This window comes from Heptranchias perlo, chromosome 11, assembly GCF_035084215.1.
Source record: "Heptranchias perlo isolate sHepPer1 chromosome 11, sHepPer1.hap1, whole genome shotgun sequence".
Lineage (NCBI taxonomy): Eukaryota > Metazoa > Chordata > Chondrichthyes > Hexanchiformes > Hexanchidae > Heptranchias > Heptranchias perlo.
The window spans coordinates 9,989,739-10,008,636 of NC_090335.1; the positions used below are offsets into that span (position 1 = coordinate 9,989,739).

The following is an 18,898-nucleotide window of genomic DNA, read 5'->3' on the forward strand; positions in this document are numbered from 1 at the left end:
GAATGGCATGGAATTATAATTAGAATAAGAGTGAAACTATCGATAAGATAATAAAGTAGGGGAGTTGTACCAGTCTACAGAAAAAGAATGTTAAAACTAAAGTTATTGATAAGGGACAAGCTCACTAAAATTCACCTTATGTGGAGTTATATTGCAGAAACGTATGGCAGGGTAAGACAAAGGTATAAAAAGTGGGTGTTGGACTCGACACTTAGGGTTCGTAAAGGCCTAAGAGCTCAGAATTGTAATGCGCTGGAGTCACCCAACTAAACCCTCAAGGTTGTGGTAAGTACTACTTTTTAAGTGTATGTTTAATTGCAGTATAATTAATAAATCTGTCCCATCTGACATTCAGTGTCTACGAACCTTATTGATTTGAGGAGTAAATTATAAGAAAGAACACACCTATCCCCAAACTCGAACAGTTGGCACCCCAGGGCGTGAATTGTGTCAGTGTAACATACAATGGAGACTTAAGGGTCGTAACCATGATTTCTCCGATAGATAGGGTTAGTGCTCCAAGCCTTCTACTGACCTTCAGTACTGGTGTGTTACAGTAAATTATTATAAAGACATGGCAGAATTGAAATCTAACCTCAATGAAAGTTTAGAGAAATTTATCCTTGAACATGAAGGATCAGAATTTGTGTTGTACACTGTCAGACATGAAGACCCATTTAAATGGGTTAGAGCCCTCTTTGATGAGGAGTCTAAGACCAAAAAGGGCCTAATGGTCCAAGGATTATTTATAACCAGGCAAGTCTTGATCAAGTTGTTAGAACAGTGCCCAACACTGTGTAATAAACTAAAGGTGAATGAAATACTGTAGCCTAAGGACAAGATTTTAGCACAGCAATAGGCTGCAATAACTTGTTTGCCAGCTCGACTCATTGATCGTAATAATGGTTCACAGGCACCCACTGAATATTTGCAGTTATCTGCCGAATTTCAGTATAAAACTATCTTTCACTTGTAGTTTCAGCAGGCACTAAAATGTACACAGTATGACCGAAGAAGTGAAAAACAGACGCAGGGCACCTGACAAGTAGATAGCCTTGTCCACCATGAACTCTTCGGCGAAGCGGATGTGGCAGAAGTTCTTTTTGCTTTTGCGAATGGCTATAATACTCCCACACTGCTCGAAAACCTCGCGAATGAGTTCCTCCGCAGCATTTTCCGGCAAACCCCCAACAAACACTGTCTTGCAGCCGGGTGGCCGATCACGGGTGGCCGGTGGAGGAAGGTCTGGAGATCCAACAAAACACAAAACTTTAATTGCATCAGTCAGGGAAATTGCTCGAGTGCTCTTTCAGTTTGATTTGTATTTTCGCTTGGAAGAAGACCCGTTTGCACAGTTCTGTGAGCCGTGTCTTGCACGTTCCTTACACGAGTATAGTGACAGACTCAGCAAACCAGACTAAATGAATAAAACCTCTAATTTGCCCACTCCGAATATTAAGTTGATAACAGTTGGGTCTCATCCTCTGATGCTTTGAAATAGAGATCAGGAAATTCTCACCAGAATGCTTCCTTTTTCTCTTCTCAATGCACATCAAAAACAATGGCAAAGTGTAATCTTCAATCATGTTGACCTAGTGCCTGTTTATATGCATCACCCATTGGTGCAATAAGCATTATAATGTGTTGCAAAACAACTGATGTTGTAATTAGTTATGAAGCAAACACCATAATAGTTCTCTATACAAATCTTGAATCTTTACTCGAGATTCTCTTGGGTTCGGTATCACTGGGTTGTCCAATAAGTGGACTCCATGTCCCTACGATCTGGATATTCCCTTTAATTACCCGTCTACTTAAACTATAACATAACCCGAGGATCATTACAATAGATCCCTTGTTGTGTGAACCAGATTCTATGTTCTCACACGTCGCCATGTGTGTTCCTCTATCTTTTCAGAAGACAGATTAATAAATACACTCATGATTCAAGACCTACACAGTAAACCATCATACTGATTTGTTTTATATGAATTACAGAACATATTTTCACAGATAGATTTTCCTAGTTCCTATTGCTCCCCGCATTATCAAAGTAATCAATTACAGAAATGTTTCTCTTTGTTACTGGCGAAACCCATTTTAAAAGTCAGCTGACTGGCACTAGCCTCAGAAAATGGGACTTTGATATTTCAATCTGACTGTGCCAGACTCAAACTTGACCAAGACAGTTTTCTAGAGGGAGTGAGAGAGAGAGATAAATGGACAATGGTAGACCTCACAACCACTCAGCTCTATGTCAAGGATTGGCTTGCTGAGGTGCCAATCAAAACTACCACACTGTGTGGGGCCTATGACAACAATGTTATCTGTTCAGCTAAAGCGCCTCCCCCCCTGCTGGACATATTGAATGAAATCTATTCCAACACCAAAAGTCCAAACAGCTCTGGAATGTGCTCAATGGCTTCCACTGTCTCAAAACTGATGAGAATACATACCTTTGAGTTGGTTGATTTGTCTGGTATCCCAATTAACTTGTCCTAAAGAACAAGATGCATCTTTACATAGAATTACATACAATCTACAGCACAGAAACAGGCCATTCGGCCCAAATGGTCTATGGTGTTTATGCTCCACACGGAGCCTCCTCCCACCCTAATTACCTCTTCCCACCCTGTCCACATATCCCTCTCATTCCCTTGTCCCTCAATGTATGCATCAAACCTCCCCTTAAATACAGCAATGATATTTGCTTCAACCACTTCATATAGCAGGGAGTTCCACATTCTCACCACTGTCAGTGGGAGTTAACCCTTTGTGAAGCAAATTAACCTAATTCTGAAAAAGGGTCTGCAACGGAAATGTCCATTTGTCTGTTCTCTCCACAGATGCTCACTGACCTGCTCTGTGTTTCTTGGCACCCGTGCCAAGAACAACACGTCTGGGGATCTTACCTCAGCTGGGGAGAGGGATTCAGGAGCAGAGCTGCGCTGCACAGGTGTTTTTTTTCCCATTCTCAAGATGTGGGCGTCACTGGGAAGGCTGTCATTTGTTGCCCATCCCTGGTTACCCTTGAGAAGATGGCAGTTGACCTTTTGGTGGTTTGATACAACTGAAAATCATGGAAGGGAGCAAGAAAGCCAAATTCCTGATATGTGCTTTCCTCCCACAAAGCTCTATGCCAGGAGCACTACAGTATAGAATTTATCCCTATATTCCAAGTCTGATCTCACCACAGGTCTATGCAAGGCTAGACCTTAATTCCATTAACTTAAATTTACCCATATCAAACCCATAAGACATTCGATAAGGTTCCACACAAGAGATTATTAGCAAAAGTGAGGGCACATGGAATTGGAGGTAGCCTTTTGAGTTGGGTTGGAAATTGGTTGGGATGTAGAAGACAGAGAGTAGGGATAAAGGGTAGGTACTCAGATTATCAGGAGGTGACAAGTGATGTTCCCCAGGGATCTGTTCTGGGCCCTAAACTTTTCACTGTATGTATTAATGACTTGGATGAAGGAATATGGAGTTATATATCCAAGTTTGCAGATGACACTAAGGAGGGACAGTGAGTAATGCAGATGGGGGCAGAAAGTTGCAAAGGGACATAAGTGAGTGGGCAAAACTACGGCAAATGAAGTTCAATGTGGGCAAAGTGGGAGGCCATCCACTTTGGACCCAAGAAAGATAAATCCAAGTATTTTGTAAATGATGAGGAATTAGGAACTGTAAAGGAGCAGAGAGATTTGTGAGTCCAAAGATATCAATCGTTAAAAGCAGGTACAAAAAATTTGTCTGGTATCCTAATTAACTTGTCCTAAAGAACAAGATGCAGGTACAAAAAGTAACCAAAAAGGCTAATGGAATGTTGTCCTTTATCTCAAGGGGATTGGAATACAAAGGGGAGGAAGTTATGCTTCAGTTGTACAGAGCCTTGGTTAGATCCCATCTGGATTACTACGTTCAGTTTTGGGAACTGCACCTCAGGAAGGATATATTGGCCTTGGAGAGGGTGCAGTGCAGATTCACCAGAATGATACCAGGGCTTAAAGGGTTAAATCCCTTGAGTTTAGGAGAATGAGGGGTGATCTGATCGAGGTGTTTAAAATGTTAAAAAGATTTGATAGGGTAGATTCAGAGAAACTATTTCCTCTGGTGGGAGAATCAAGAACAAGGAGACATAAGCTTAAGATTAGAGCTAGACCATTCAGGAGCAAAATCAGGAAGCACTTTTTCACACAAAGGGTAGTGAAAATTTGGAAATCTCTCCCCCAAAAGGCTGTGGATGCTGCAGGACAATTGGAGCTTTCAAGATTGAGATCGATGGATTTTTGTTGGGTAAGGGGATCAAGGGATGTGGAGAAACAGTGGGTAAATGGAGTTGAGGTGCAGATCAGCCATGATCTAATTGAATGGTGGAGCAGGCTCGAGGGGCCGAGTGGCCTGCTCCTGTTCCTAATGTTCCTAAACCTGGGTCTCAACTGAGAGGAGTCTTTGCGGCCAATCACTCCATCACAGCTATTTGGTCCCTAGATCAGCACATAGGATCAAAGACTCCTCTTAAGTACAGTGAGCAGTACAATACAATGCAGTATAAGCCAACTTCAGTTAGCTCCCATATTAATACTGACCATACTGAAATAAGGATACATCAGATCAACAAATAGACATACAGTGACAGTTTATTGGTACATTCCCAAAACTATTTCAGTTTACAATTTCTCAACATTTGTTCCCCCCCAACCCCAATTTACCAAGACATATCAAAGCTATAAAATTACTAGTGATACTCAGACTTACTTGGGTTTGCTGGAAAGAGGGTACAGCTTGTGCAGTGGATAATTTCTTTCATTACCGGTAACCCTGGCGGGACCCCAGTTGGTTGCAGTAAGCTTATCCCGGTCATCATTGGGTTAACTGGCGCCATTCCTGTCACTATCCCTAGGCCATGTTCAAACGTTGGGACGCAGATGGGATCTATAGACACAACAACATTTTTGCTATTCTTTCGGCAGATATATTGCGTGTTAGCTATCTTTAGGAAAAAAAAACATGCTTCAACTCTGGATGCATTACGAGCGAGGCTCTAGGCACAGGTCCTCCCGTGATGGGAGCATGGATCAGGGAACGGCTGAGTGCCCGATTCGTGGCACTGACGGTGACCATTGATTTCCCGATCTCCACTCCTGTTAAGCAAGGCTCTGCTGTGTCAGCCCGGCCTCTCAAGATTTACCCTTGTGTATTTATGCTAATTGCATATTTTCCATATTGCAGGAAGACACAAACCCGGCAACGGTTAAGAAAGACTTGCATTTCTATAGCGCCTTTCATGACCTCAGGACGTCCCAAGGCGCTTCACAGCCAATTAAGTACTTTTTGAAGTGTAGTCACTGTTGCAATGTAGGAATCGCGGCAGCCAATTTGCGCACAGCAAGATCCCGCAAACAGCAATGAGATAGTGATCATCTGTTTTAGTGATGTTGGTTGAGGGATAAATATTGGCAGGAACACCAGGGAGATCTTGCCTGCTCTTTGAAATAGCGCCATGGGAGCTTTTACATCCACCTTGAGAGGGCAGACGGGGCCCTCGGTTTAACATCTCATCCGAAAGACGGCACCTCCGACAGTGCAGCACTCCCTCAGTACTGTTATAAAATAATACTTCACTGCTGTGGAACTTGATTCTCCTTCTTAGTTCATGGTTGTCGTTCTGATTGGATTCAAGCACCAACAGATGATGCCAACAGGCACTACATCAGGTGAAACATATTGTGGGAATTTCAACTCTGTGCATTCTTCTCACCCGTTAAATCCGCAACATTTCAATTTCTACAAAATGAAGTGCGCTGGCCGGCAACAGTGTTAAGCCCGCCTCAAGCATTACGCTTACTTGTTCAGATGATGTCAATTGTAAAACCAGATTGCTTGCATATGGAAGCCAAAGTATTTGGCTCGAATTGATCTGTTCTTTCAAAGCCTCCTAATTGTCACCAGCTTTGAAAATTCTGTGTCAAAACACGGAGAGTCAGAACATTTAAATATGCGAGGATCTGTAATTCCAAGTGTTGGCAGGGTTTTGTCAGTGCAATGCATGTTTGGAATACTGAGTGAAGTCGGGAGATGATGCAGAGACACAATGGGGCACATTTTAGCTTGGAACAGCTTTCTCGAGGGAAATTGTGAGGAAGTTCCCCGCCCGCCAGAGGCAATAGGAAGCCTCGGTGATTATAACCACCGGGCCATGTTTAAATGTCCCCTCATGTGATGGGGAGAGGGGTTTCGAGCGGGTCTTAAGGGAGGAAAAGGAGGGGGGTGGGTGCGGGGGGTCGGGTGGGGGAGTCCGGGGCAGAGTTGTCTGTGACTGTCCTTGTGGGGGTCGGAGGAGCACTCCTGCTCCTGGTCTGTCCCACAAAGGAGGGATTTCCACTGACCTTGGAGGGGCCTCTTCGTCCTCCTCACCAGCTGCCGACCTGCTTCAGCCTGGCGGTTAAAATGCCATCAGGGTACTATTGGCGTAACAGGACCCCGATTTACATAAATTCACGAGGCTCCCACCTGCTTTAGGCAGGCGCCTCATCTGCTATGGGAAACAGAGGGAAAGGATCGGGTCACCTGCTCACTTTTAACTGGCCACCCGTCCGGTTTCCGCCAGGTGGGCAGGGTTAATATTGAGCCCATATTTGTGGCTTCAACACCAGGTTACAGAACTTGTGTCCACAGATCCCAAAGTGTTGGGTTCCTGATCTAACAGTGCTTTTAGGGAGGACACAAAATTAGGATTAGTTGTTTCCATGTAGGGGGTGGGGGAAAACCTGAAGAAGATTTCCCTGCAGGATCTTCCACCTCTGGCGGCTAGATTCAGAATTTCACTGGCAGAAGCCTAAGAGAGAAGGCCCCCTGCCAGACCTCTCGATAAGAGACTGATGCAGGGCACGAAAAGGCATAAAAGGAGAAGAAAGAAAATACACTATAACGTGGGACAATAGAATTAAAAAGAATACTGAATGAAGCCTTTGGCAGTTTGCGTAGTGTAGTCTGATGTTCTGCCGCTCTTTGAAAGGTGTTTACTTCGAACAGCTCTTTCTTAACAATGCCTTTGTTACCTTTAGACTCGACTGTTCCAATGTTCTCCTGGCCGGCCTTCCCACCTTGCACATTCCGTGAACTCGAGCTCATCCAAAACCCTGCTGCCCGTATCCTAACTCGCACCAAGTCTCGTTCATCCATCACCCCTGTGCTCGCTGACCTACATTGGCTCCCGGGCCAGCAACACCTCGATTTTAAAATTCTCATCCTTGTTTTCAAATCCCTCCATGGCCTCGCCCATCCTTATCTCTGTAACCTCCTCCAACCCTACAACCCTCTGAGATCGCTGCACTCCTCCAATTCCGGCCTCTTGCACATCCCCGATTTTCATTGCTCCACCATTGGCGGCCGTGCCTTCAGCTGCCTAGGCCCTTAGCTCTGGAATTCCCTCCCTAAACCTCTCTGTCTCTGTACCTCTCTCTCCTCCTTTAAGACACTCCTTAAAACCTGCCTCTTTGACCAAACTTTTGGTCATCTGTCCTCATAATCTCCTTATATGGTCGGTGTCATTTTTTTTTGTCTGATAACGCTCCAGTGAAGCACCGTGGGACATTTTACTACAGTAATGACATTATATAAATGCAAGTTGGTGTTGTTTGAAAGAGGGATTCTGTGGTCATAAAAATCACAAAAACACCCATCAGTAACTTAACAAAATCCAGTTACATTTTGGTTATGCCAGTTCTGTTCACCAGAATTACTAATCTTCTAGAAAAGATTAAGAGTACAGCACTGTTGTACAATAAAAGCAGAACCTTATTATATGAGCCACAACTTCTTTCTTCATCTTTCCATGTAATATGATTTTACATCAGTGCTCAGATGAGGGGATAGGTTCTGCAAGAGTCTGGGCCTCACACCCAATTTTACAATATGCTTTAGCAGCGCACGAGACCACCCTCACTGGCACATGGTCTTGCAGAATTTACCCTAAATATTATCCATAAATATTACTTTTTAAGTCAATAAGTAATGTTTCCGCATGTCTGCATTTAATGTAGTGTCATGCATGTTGGATTTTTTTTCCCTTATTGGCTCTGGGTTTTTTTTGCCTCTCCAAGGAGATTACATGGTTGTGGGTGGGGTGAGGGGATTGGGAAGTGTCTGGTTATGATGTCCCAGCCAACATGAGGTGTGTGGGTCAGGTCTTTTCCTGCCCATCTATTTTGGTAGAGGAATGTCAGCAATGGACAGTTGGTTTGGGGACACACCAGGGGTACATTGGATCACCAGGCAGGGTGAGTCGGGTCCGATTGCACGCCTGTATAGGAATCTTTCCCTTACAAGGGGCCTGCCCGATTCTCTGCTAGTTGCTTGGTCCAGGGGCACCCGGGCACAGACCAAAGGAAATCTCCCTCATTGCGTCCAATGAATAATCTATACTGCAACTGACTGAGGTCAGATACAGTTGCTGCTCATCTATTTGAAGTGCATGATTCAAGGAGTTGCTAACGTACTCAGAAAGTTTCACATCAAGTCCTCCTTTAACAAAAATCAACAGTTGATAGTTTCATCCCTGTGTTAGATGCACTCTGGAACCCATTCTACGTGGTCGTAATTTGCAGTGCAGTCATTTATTATACATTAATCCAACATATGTGTGACATCAAAATAAGCCAAGCTGTTGCTAACATTGTATTCTGCTGACATCATTTCACAAGAGACAGATGTCAGTACAATTCAGTGTGACCCGTGTGCATACAGTGAGATATATCACAATTAATGAGGCTAAAACTGCTTTTAAAGAATAGCAACATGAGATATGCATTGTGAATAATGCATCATTGAGGTACTAACTTTAGAACTTTAATGTATGTTTCAGTTGTATAGATCCTTGGTTAGACCCCATCTGGAGAACTGTGTTCAGTTCTGAGCACCGAACCTCAGGAAGGATATATTGGCCTTGGAGGGGGTGCAGGGCAGATTCACCAGAATGATACCGGGGCTAAATTATGATGACAAGTTGCATAAACTTGTCTTGCATTCCCTTCAGTGTAGAAAATTAAGGGGTGATCTAATTGAGGTGTTTAAAATGGCAAAAGGAATCGATAGGGTAGATACAGAGAAACTATTTCCTCTGGTGGGAGAATCAAGAACGAGGGGGCATAATCTTAAAATTAGAGCTAGGCCGTTCAGGAGCGAAATCAGGAATCACTTTTTCACACAAAGGGTGGGAGAAATCTGATACCCTCTCCCCCACAAGGCTGTGAATGCTGGGGGTCAATTGGAGCTTTCAAGGCTGAGATCGATAGATTTTTATTAGATAAGGGTATCAAGGGATATGGAGCAAAGATGAGTAAATGGAGTTGAGGTACAGATCAGCCATGATCTAATCGAATGGTGGAGCAGGCCCGAGGGGCTGAACGGCCTCCTCCTGTACCTCATGTTCCTGTGTTCCTAATTTCCTTCTAATTTGAAAGATGCGATCATTATTTGTGGTTCCGATTAGGTTGTATTTAAAACACGGTTATACATGATTTCACCATACATGATGTGTTTTTGCTTATTTGCACAGATTCCGAAGACAGCCACATGACTAAATGGGTCTCAAACTATGTGACATCGACTTAAAATAAGGCATTGAATCCAAAATGGCACAAACAGAACACAAGATCCAAAAAAACGGAGTGAAATAAACCCCACATGTGCTGGTCTTGATGTGATTACAATAACCGTGTGTTATGTGTTCAGTGCCATTTTACCTGCCCTATTTCCTCAACTGATTGAGAAGGCCGCGGCTGTATTTCAAATGAGATCTTAAACCCTGAAATTGTGCATTGGTATACTAGTGGAGAAGGTTAATGCATTGTTCTGAATTTCCCCTCCCTGCTACTTTATGAATGGCACTCATCCTCCACATCGAAACATAATCAAAGTCCCATAGAATCGTAAAAAGTTCTCTCTACCCTTCAAAGATTCTATCGCTAAATAATCAGATGCAGCTGTTGTGTTGCATAATGTACAAGCCAATGGAACAGCAGCGTCCTCCTCCAACCCCAGAGGTTGGTATGAACGTGGGAGGCACGCTCTTAATCGAGTTTACAAGGGTCAGGGTTCAGTGCTCCGTTAGGCAGGTATTTTTATCATATTTACCTGATGCCAGCGGTTGCCCAGCTAGTCCCACTGGGGCGATCCCCAAGTTGTTCATAGCAGTAGCCCAAGCGGTCGTGTCAGTAACGGACATACCGATCTGACTGGGGCCTATGACTATGCCTTCCAAACTTTCTGTTCCTGTGGAAAAAAAAAATGGAAATAATTTAAGTAACTAAAGTTAGATTTTCCCCTGGGCACAAGGACATAAAATATTGTTTGGCTGCATGAATCCAGAGTGAGTGTAAGACTCACTCTCCCAGTGCCAGTATTTTGTGTTGTCTTGTCACAGAAGTTGGAAACAGGGAGAGTCTCTGCTTTGTGCATCCCATTCATATTTTTCCCTTTGTTTTCGCAATTTAGACTGTCCTCGCAAAGACAAGATTAGCTGAGAAGCTGATCCTGGCCAGGCACATTTTGGAATGTCAAATCCATTTCACAAAGTGGCCCAGTTATGTCCCTGCCGTGGCTCAGTTGGTAGCACTCTTGCCTACTGAGTCAGTGAGTTGTGGGTTCACGTCCCACTCGAGACACTTGAGTAATAATCTAGGCCGACACTCCAAGGGAGTGCTGCACTGCCGGAGGTGCCGCTTTTCGGATGGGATGTTAAACCGAGGCCCCGTCTGCCTTCTCAGGTGGATATAAAAGATCCATGGCACTATTCATAAGAGCAGCAGTGGTGTCCTGGCCAATATTTATCCCTCAACCAACAATCACATTGCTGTTTGTGGGATCTTGCTGTGTGCAAATTAGCTGCAGCGTTTTCTCCATTACAACAGTAACTACACTTCAAAAAGTACTTCATTGGCCGTAAAGCACTTTGGGATGTCCTGAGGTTGTGAAAAGTGCTATATAAATGCAAGTCTTTCTTTACTAATATGTTACATCACATAGTGCTCGATCCACAGTCTCCCTGTCAGGTCTCCACACACTCGGGTAGATTTTAACTTTCAGCAGGGGCGGAAAACAGATGGTTGCAGATTAGTTGAAATCCATGGAAAGTTCATATGGGACAGGGTGTATACCAGGCGGGCGATCGATCGATCGGTCCCTGACCACCCCCGCCTAAAGTTCAAATTCCCCCCACTGATCGGAGCTGGACCAGGCTAAAAGTGAAGGACAGAAAATCAGAGGAAAGAAGAGCTTGTGTCACTGGTGAACGCGCACACGCACACGCACACGGACAGAGGGTGTGCCGGAGCTGGGGTGTTGAAACCAAGGCCCATGAGCCACTTCTAGCAATCCAACCCACAAAGTGACTGATTTGCCTATATTTTTCTTACTCACTGGTTTGTTCTGTTTGAGTTTTATGGGGCTGGAGGTTTGGAAAGGACTGTTGCCTCATTGGTGGATGAATCCTAAATCAGAACAGCAAGATCTGTTAGTATCAGTAACCTGAGACATATGCAAATTATTGGGAGTATGGATTAAACTTTATACATGTGGCTCCACTGAAGGCAGCTGACAAAGACAAAAAGTTTGGACACACCTGCTCTAAAGGCATTCCGTGTCTTATGCTCAGTTTAATAGAAATGTCACTTTAGCCCTGCATGATGTAGAAGATAACATCTGAGTTTTGAGCATCAGGGAGCAGTAACATTGAGCTCAGTGAGAGAAAGTTGCAATGAACAAAGTGTAAAGAGTGTTTGAAGTACCCTCTGTGTATTTAGTCAAAATCCATTTGGCGCTCCAAATCATTGCTCGAGCGTGCACATTGAAACCCACAATACACTGCAGTCTGACTGTAGTAAATATTCATAGAATCATACAGCACAGATGGAGGCCATTCGGCCCATCATGCCTGTGCCGGCTTTGTGAAAGAGCTACCCAATTATTCCAACTCCCTGCTATTTCCCCATAGCCCTGCAAACCCATAAAAATGAACTATGGAAAGAGGTATTTGAGAGTGCATGAATACTGGGTTCTTCAGTTAACGCTCAGATTCGTGAATTAACACACGATGAAATTTGACAAATCATAGACCATGAATTTTCATTTGGGGTCCCCATGAATTTTAGGTCGTAGCAGGTATTCCACTGCCTTCTTTTTCATAGCAAGACCCCAACTATCCACCCTTCACCCCACCAAAAGAAAACCCATCAATCTACAAGCGAGGATCAGCGAGTGCTCCAAAAAGAGTTTTCTGGGGCAGACGTGCCAGACGGTGGTCACCGCACAGGTCGCTAGGAGTAATGAAACTGGTGAGGGAGACTGGGCGACCATTGGCAGACAGGGTCGGAAGTAACAGGGAGGGTAGAAAGGAGGTCGTCGTTGGAGCTGGATTTGTCTAATAAGTTTACCAGTTCCTCTTTGTCAATAGCACAACTGGAGCTATGATTATAACAATTGGTGAGCAGTGTAGTGCGGACATTGTGAGACCCTTCTGTCAACCAGAGCCTCGCTCCATATAAGCGTGGGCTGGAGATAGGGGCAACAACATTTCAGCTCCAATTCTGTGTCCTGCACTCGCCTCTAGCAGGGCTCCATGGTGCAGTGACTCACATGTCTGCCCTACGTGTGTAAAATGATGGTTTAAGATTAATTGACAGATTTTTATCAATCTGACATTTAATGCTGGAGTACAATAATGTCAAGTTTTTGCGTACTTAATATGCTTTGTGTACTGGGACCATAAGGAACTAAATGTTCCTGTTAGCTATGTTAATAACCTTATTGGTGTCAACCCACCTTTCTCCGCCACATTCCTGGGCAATGGGAGCCTTGTCCCCGTTGCCAGATTTCCCATGCTTCCTTCCTGCTCCGTTATTCTGCTGTAACAATTTATACCTCCTCTGGACCCATCTTTTGTTTCTTTACTTGTCCCATTACCATTCCCCCCTTTGCCTTGGACCATCATCCCATTAGTCATTTAATCACTTCTGCCCTCCACCCTATTACAGACCTTCCCTTTTGTTCTTTTCCTGCCCCCTTTTCCCTGGCTCTGTATTTGATTAAAAGCCGTTCATCTCCAACATCTTCCAGTTCTGATGAAAAGTCGTCGACTTGAAACATTAACTCTGTTTCTCTCCCTACAGATGCTGCCTGACTTGCTGAATGTTTCCAACATTTTCTGTTTTTATTTAATAACCTTTTAGTTATTCTGTAACCTATTCAAATCTACACAATGGCCAACAATCAAATTTATGGGTAGGTGGGGCTTTACTGCGGCTGATTTTATGCAGCTGCAGAAATCCCCCACTTACCCACAAGTTTGATTGACAGGAATGATAGAAAACTGTCCATTAATGAGATGCCTGTAACAATGCTCCTTTCACACTGGTAACTGGTGCACACGGTGAATGTTTCACTAATGAACCCGCGGAGAGCAGGAGACGTTGGTGAAACAGCGCGTGGTCAAAATGAAAAGCCCATTTGGCTCAGCGGGCCCTGCTGGTCTTTGTGGACTTTCATCACAGAGAGACAGAGGGAAGTTCCTTTTTGTTTCAGCTGGGCAGCCCAAAGCATGCCCCAGGAACATAGAGACTGGGAATATTGTCTAGAACCTGCATTTTGTTTGCACCTCTCTCTGGAAACTCATTTATATATGGTACTAATGGATGAAATGGCAATTCTGTGGGTCTTAGTCCTTTGCTTACTCACCTCTATCTGTGTAAATCAACACATAGAGGTAAGTACTAAATTACTCTCTTTATTGGCTTGTACTAGATGGAAACTGCACACACTAGAGTAAATTGCATTATAATGACCCCACAAAGAGGTGAAAGTAGCTCCTCAAAGAAAGAAAGACTTGCATTTATCCAGCATCTTTCACGAGGTCAGGACGTCCCAAAGCGCTTTACAATCAATGAAGTACTTATTGAAATGTAGTCACTGTTGTGGTATAGGAAAGATTACAACACTAGGAAGAAAAGAAAGAGATTGCATTTACACAGCCTCTCAGCAGGTCCCCAAGTTTTCACATACAATAAATAAAGAAAGAACTTTCATTTCTATAGCACCTTTCACGACCTCAGGATGTCCCAAAGTGCTTTACAGCCAATGAAGTACTTTTGAAATAGTCACCGTTGTAATAAGGAACGAGGCAGCCAATTTGCGCACAGCAAGATCCCACAGACACCAATGGGATAATGACCAGATAATATGTTTTAGAGATGTTGGTTGAGGGATAAACATTAGCTAGGATAATCACTTTGAAGTGCAGTCACTATTGTCATGTAGATGAACACAGTAGTCATTGTACGCACAGCAATATCCCATAAAACATCAAATGAGTGACCTTTCTCTGAACACTCTGCTGTCAAGATAAGTCTGTCCTTTGCTGAAATCTCTTTTTTTTTCATTTTAGGTTCTCATCCAGAAAATGAAAGAATCAAATCATCAAAGTTAGAAAGGAAATGACAATCATAGGTCAGCCATTCCTTGTGAGGAGAAGATAGGCTGATATGGTAAAATAAGTTACAAGTTTAAACTTCTTTCACTTTTGAATGAAGCCGAGCTGAGTGAATAGAAAGAGTGACAGCTCAGCCACCCACTTTAATGATACTCCGCGAGGTTATTGGTTACATTGTATGATTGTGAGTCTTTAATAGGCTTTGCAAAGGCAAGTTTATTAAACTACCCAGTCCAGCATCGGATCGATTTTAAAATTCCCATCCTCGTTTTCAAATCCCTCCATGGCCTCGCCCCCACCACCCACCTCTGTAAACTCCTCCAGCCCTACAACCCTCCGCAATCTCTGTACTCCTCCAATTCTGACCTCTTGTGCATCCCCAATTTTAATCCATTGGCGGCCGTGCCTTCAGCTACCTAGGCCCTCAGCTCTGGAATTCCCTCCCTAACCCTCTCCATCTCTTTCTCCTCCTTTAAGATGCTCATTAATACCTACCTCTTCACCCGTCCTAATATTTCCTTATGTGGCTCGGTGTCAAATTTTGTTTGATAATCGCTCCTATGAAACGACTTGAGACATTTTACTATGTTGGAGGTGCTATATAAACGCAAGTTGTTGTTATTGTTGCTATGAGAGCAATATTTGGGAGAACACTGCATTGTCAGTGTGTGTGCTCACAGAGGTACTTTGTAGACATTGTCCCTTGCTATGCGAGGGCCAACATGCCCTCTGTATACAGCACACGATGCCCTTCACCTTCCACAGGACTTGGGCCGGGTCAGGTCAGCATTGCTAGTGTCTGACTGGGCCGACAACGAGAGCAGGCGCACACTCCACATCTCCTCTGAATTTGCTGCTCATTGATTCGTCTGCTAAATACCATTCTGGCAAAAGGCCGACTGCTCAGCGCAGTGCAGTATAATGCTATTTATTGTATAATGCATGAGGATTTATTAACAACCATTAATTATCCTTAATAAGCAGTGGGTGCAGATTGACAGCTCAGACCTTGGGTACAAACAAGTACTGCCTTCACATAGTTGCCCCCATTTTAATGCCCATCTCCATGAGTGCCAGCAGTCAGAAATATGGCTTTTTCTTTCTTATAGATATTAGGTGGTAGAGTTAGTTCTGTAAAATCTTTAGTTTCATTCCATATTGCCTGAGAACCAGCCCTTCTACAATCTCTCATTCAGTTGTCACAAAAGATTTACAGAGGAAGATACCATAACTGAGAGGTTATACCTATCAGCAAAGATTGAACGGATTGGGGCTCTTTTCTCTAGAAAAAAGACTGAGGGGTGACCTGATAGAGGTCTTTAAAATTATGAAGGGGTTTGATGGTTAGAGAAGATGTTTCCTCTTGTGGGGGAATCCAAAACGAGGGGACATAAAAATAAGATAGTCACTAATAAATCCAATAAGGAAATCAGGAGAAACTTCTTTACCCAGAGAGTAGTTGGAATGTGGAACTCACTACCACATGGAGTGGTTGAGGTGAATAGGTGCATTGAAGGGGAAGCTAGATAAGTACATGAGGGATAAAGGAATAGAAGGATATGCTGATAGGGGGAGATGAGTGGGTGGAGGCTCGTGTGGAACATAAACACTGCCATGGACAAGTTTGGACAAATGGCCTGTTTCTGTGCTGTAAATTCTATGTAATATTGAGAAAAAGATTTCTTCACTTACTTTATTTCTGCAATGCTTATTATGCTTGAAATCAGCTGATTCTAGGGTGTTATCATACCAAAGTATCTACAGGTGTGTGCAGCTGGTGGAATGGAGTTAAACTGCCAGCTGTACATCACACTGTACCCAGTGACACCAGGATCTGCTCACAGGCTAGTTACATTTTAATTTGGGGAGAGAACTGACGGCACAAAAAAAATTAAATTCAAGAACAGTTTCCCACTGCATGATGTGGGAACATTCACAATCTGGGCTTCACGCAGACTGCAGTTCCATTGTATCCACAGGCAGCCTCACAGCACTTTCCCCTAGCGTGCTAGGGAGTCAGACGGTCGAACTGCTCTCACATTGATGCACGTCAAGGATCACTTTATCCCAACACAACAAACAACAATATAGCAACACAGCAGAAGAACACTCTTGTTTTGGGATCGCAGTCAGACGTCTTACAGTCAGTACGCAGAGGAGACTTCCATCTCTGGGAGTTCCAATCCAATCCAAGCTGATGAGAAGGAAGACCAGTACTTAGCCCTCCACACACCCAGTTTCAATTAATCCGAGGCGTATCTGTGTTTTAAACTTTTTGGGGGCGAAGTTGGCCTATTGCAAAATGGGCGACAGCCAATCGGCAGCCCGTTTCACACTTCACATGATTTGCATTTGCGTTGACTTCGATAGAAAACAAAACTGGGTGGGTTGTAAAACGGACTGGTGATTCATTATCGTCTGTTTTCCGCTACCACCAAAAATCAACATCGCCTTCTTGTTCTCTTGTAAAGTTGGGGGAAAGGGGGTGAAATCACGCAAAGACAATTGGACCTGCAGCGTGAGATTATCCCGTATAAATTGGTTTCGGAGTGGCGGCATGGATGGCTACTAGGTTATTCATAGCACTTTGCCTATTGGCGGGACCTGTTGTCCTGTTAGGTTGGACAGGAACAACTGATAGTCGGCTGGAGGTTTTACAAGGTCTCCAGATTGTACATCTCCAAGGAGGCAATGATAAACTGGTACTATAAAAATAGCTCATGTTCATTGGAGCAAAGTCTAATAACAGGGAGCCTCTTGCTGCAGATTTAACAACTCACACTTGATTATCAGAAAAATGATTCATTTATACTCCTTTTAGAGGAATGGTGGAAATTGTGCAGATAAATAAATGAGAAACCCATTTTGAGAGAGAGCAGAAAATGCCACTGTTTGACATTCAAGTTGCTTTGCCGAGCAACAGAGTTTCATCATAAAAATTGCTTCAGACTTAATTTACAATGGCATCAATCGGGCCTTTTATGGATTCTAAAATATTGCTGTTTAAAGCAGAAAGAGGAGCAGGATTAATTATGAACTACTCTCAAGTGAGACAAAAGGTATCAATAACGGTGAAGGAAAGCCAGGGCAGGTTATAAACAACGGTTGTGTGATGATTGCTTTCTCCAGCTTATATTTCCCAAAAGTAACTGGACAATATTTGCAGCAACAGATTAAGAACACTTAAATAAAAAAAAGTGTTTCAGCATCACCGAGCCTGGGACAGTTTGGAATGAGTTGTACCACCAGCTGTTTATTATGACATTTATCTTAGCGGGGGAGGGGGGTGGAATTTTTGTTATCCAAGTCACTCGCAAATGAGATAATGTCTGCATTCGGCATCTACATGATGATTATTCAGACTCTGAAATGATACTGTGGAACATGAGATGTAATACACTAGATAGAATACTAGAGCCTGATCTTCAGTTGCTTCCAAGCCTTTATTCACAGAGATTCACATTACCCACACCACACCCTAGATCAGCTCTCTTATAAATGGATACGAGTGTCTCCAATTGATACCCACCACCTGAATACAATTAACACTCATTGATATAAACCACCTGGATACAGTTAACACTAATTGATGGAAATCACATGGATACGATTAACATGAGAGAAGTGATGACTAGAAATAGACGACCTATCCTCACCCTACCTCCACACACATACACTTCCAGCACGGGCTACTGGTTAGGAATCCAGAAGAGCAACCCTAGATAACCTCCCCCGCCCCACCCCCACAATCCAGTGGCACTGAGAACAACTGTCGTGTCCCTACCACTGCTAGGGTTGCCAACTCTCCAGGATTGCCCTGGAGTCTCCTGGAATTGAAGGTTAATCTCATGGACACTGCTGTGAGCAACCTGGGAGAAAAGTCATAGGGGCATTAAAAATGTTTTAAAAATTTTCTTGGAACACTTTTGATAATTAATCATAAAAATCTTGGAGATGAGGAAAAATGGCTGTTTGACAGGGCGGGGCAGTGGAGACGAGAGGTCATGTGACAAAGCCTCCAGGAATACATCCAACCAAAGTTGGCAACCCTAACCACTGCCCCAGCTAAGTTCAGCTGACTCAGCACAGACCAAGTAAAGGCCAGTAGGGCTAACAGAATGGCTTTATCCAGCGGAACACTGAATCAACCCACATTATTGGTCACAGTGGATAAAATAAACAAAAAAATAGCAAGATTAACACTAAAATGTCAGGGCAGTGTTCCTTTGCACCTTCATGTGATTGTCTCAGAGGGTCGAGGACAAATTTCCCCCAGTTTTTCCCTGAATTGAACTCGGGTCTTTGACACTGTTTTATAGCCTCTCCCCGGAGATTATGGGGTGAAACACGAGACAGGCGAGAGCAAATTGGCAGCCTGTTTTACATCCCATCAAGTTTTCTTTTCCATCG

At 43.6% G+C, this 18,898-nt stretch overlaps 1 protein-coding gene across 3 annotated transcripts in view; it reads right to left on the minus strand.

Moving 5' to 3' along the window:
• The window catches only part of enox1 (ecto-NOX disulfide-thiol exchanger 1), a 393,944-nt gene that overhangs the window by 353,986 nt on the left and 21,060 nt on the right, over positions 1 to 18,898 (minus strand). For all 3 annotated transcript variants that reach the window (XM_067992518.1, XM_067992517.1, XM_067992519.1), the window contains exons 2-4: positions 10,141 to 10,278; positions 4,762 to 4,938; positions 1,039 to 1,245 (exon numbers count right to left, since the gene is read on the minus strand). In XM_067992518.1, coding sequence (XP_067848619.1) covers positions 1,039 to 1,245; positions 4,762 to 4,938; positions 10,141 to 10,278 — 522 coding nt within the window. The remainder of the gene's footprint in view (positions 1 to 1,038; positions 1,246 to 4,761; positions 4,939 to 10,140; positions 10,279 to 18,898) is intronic.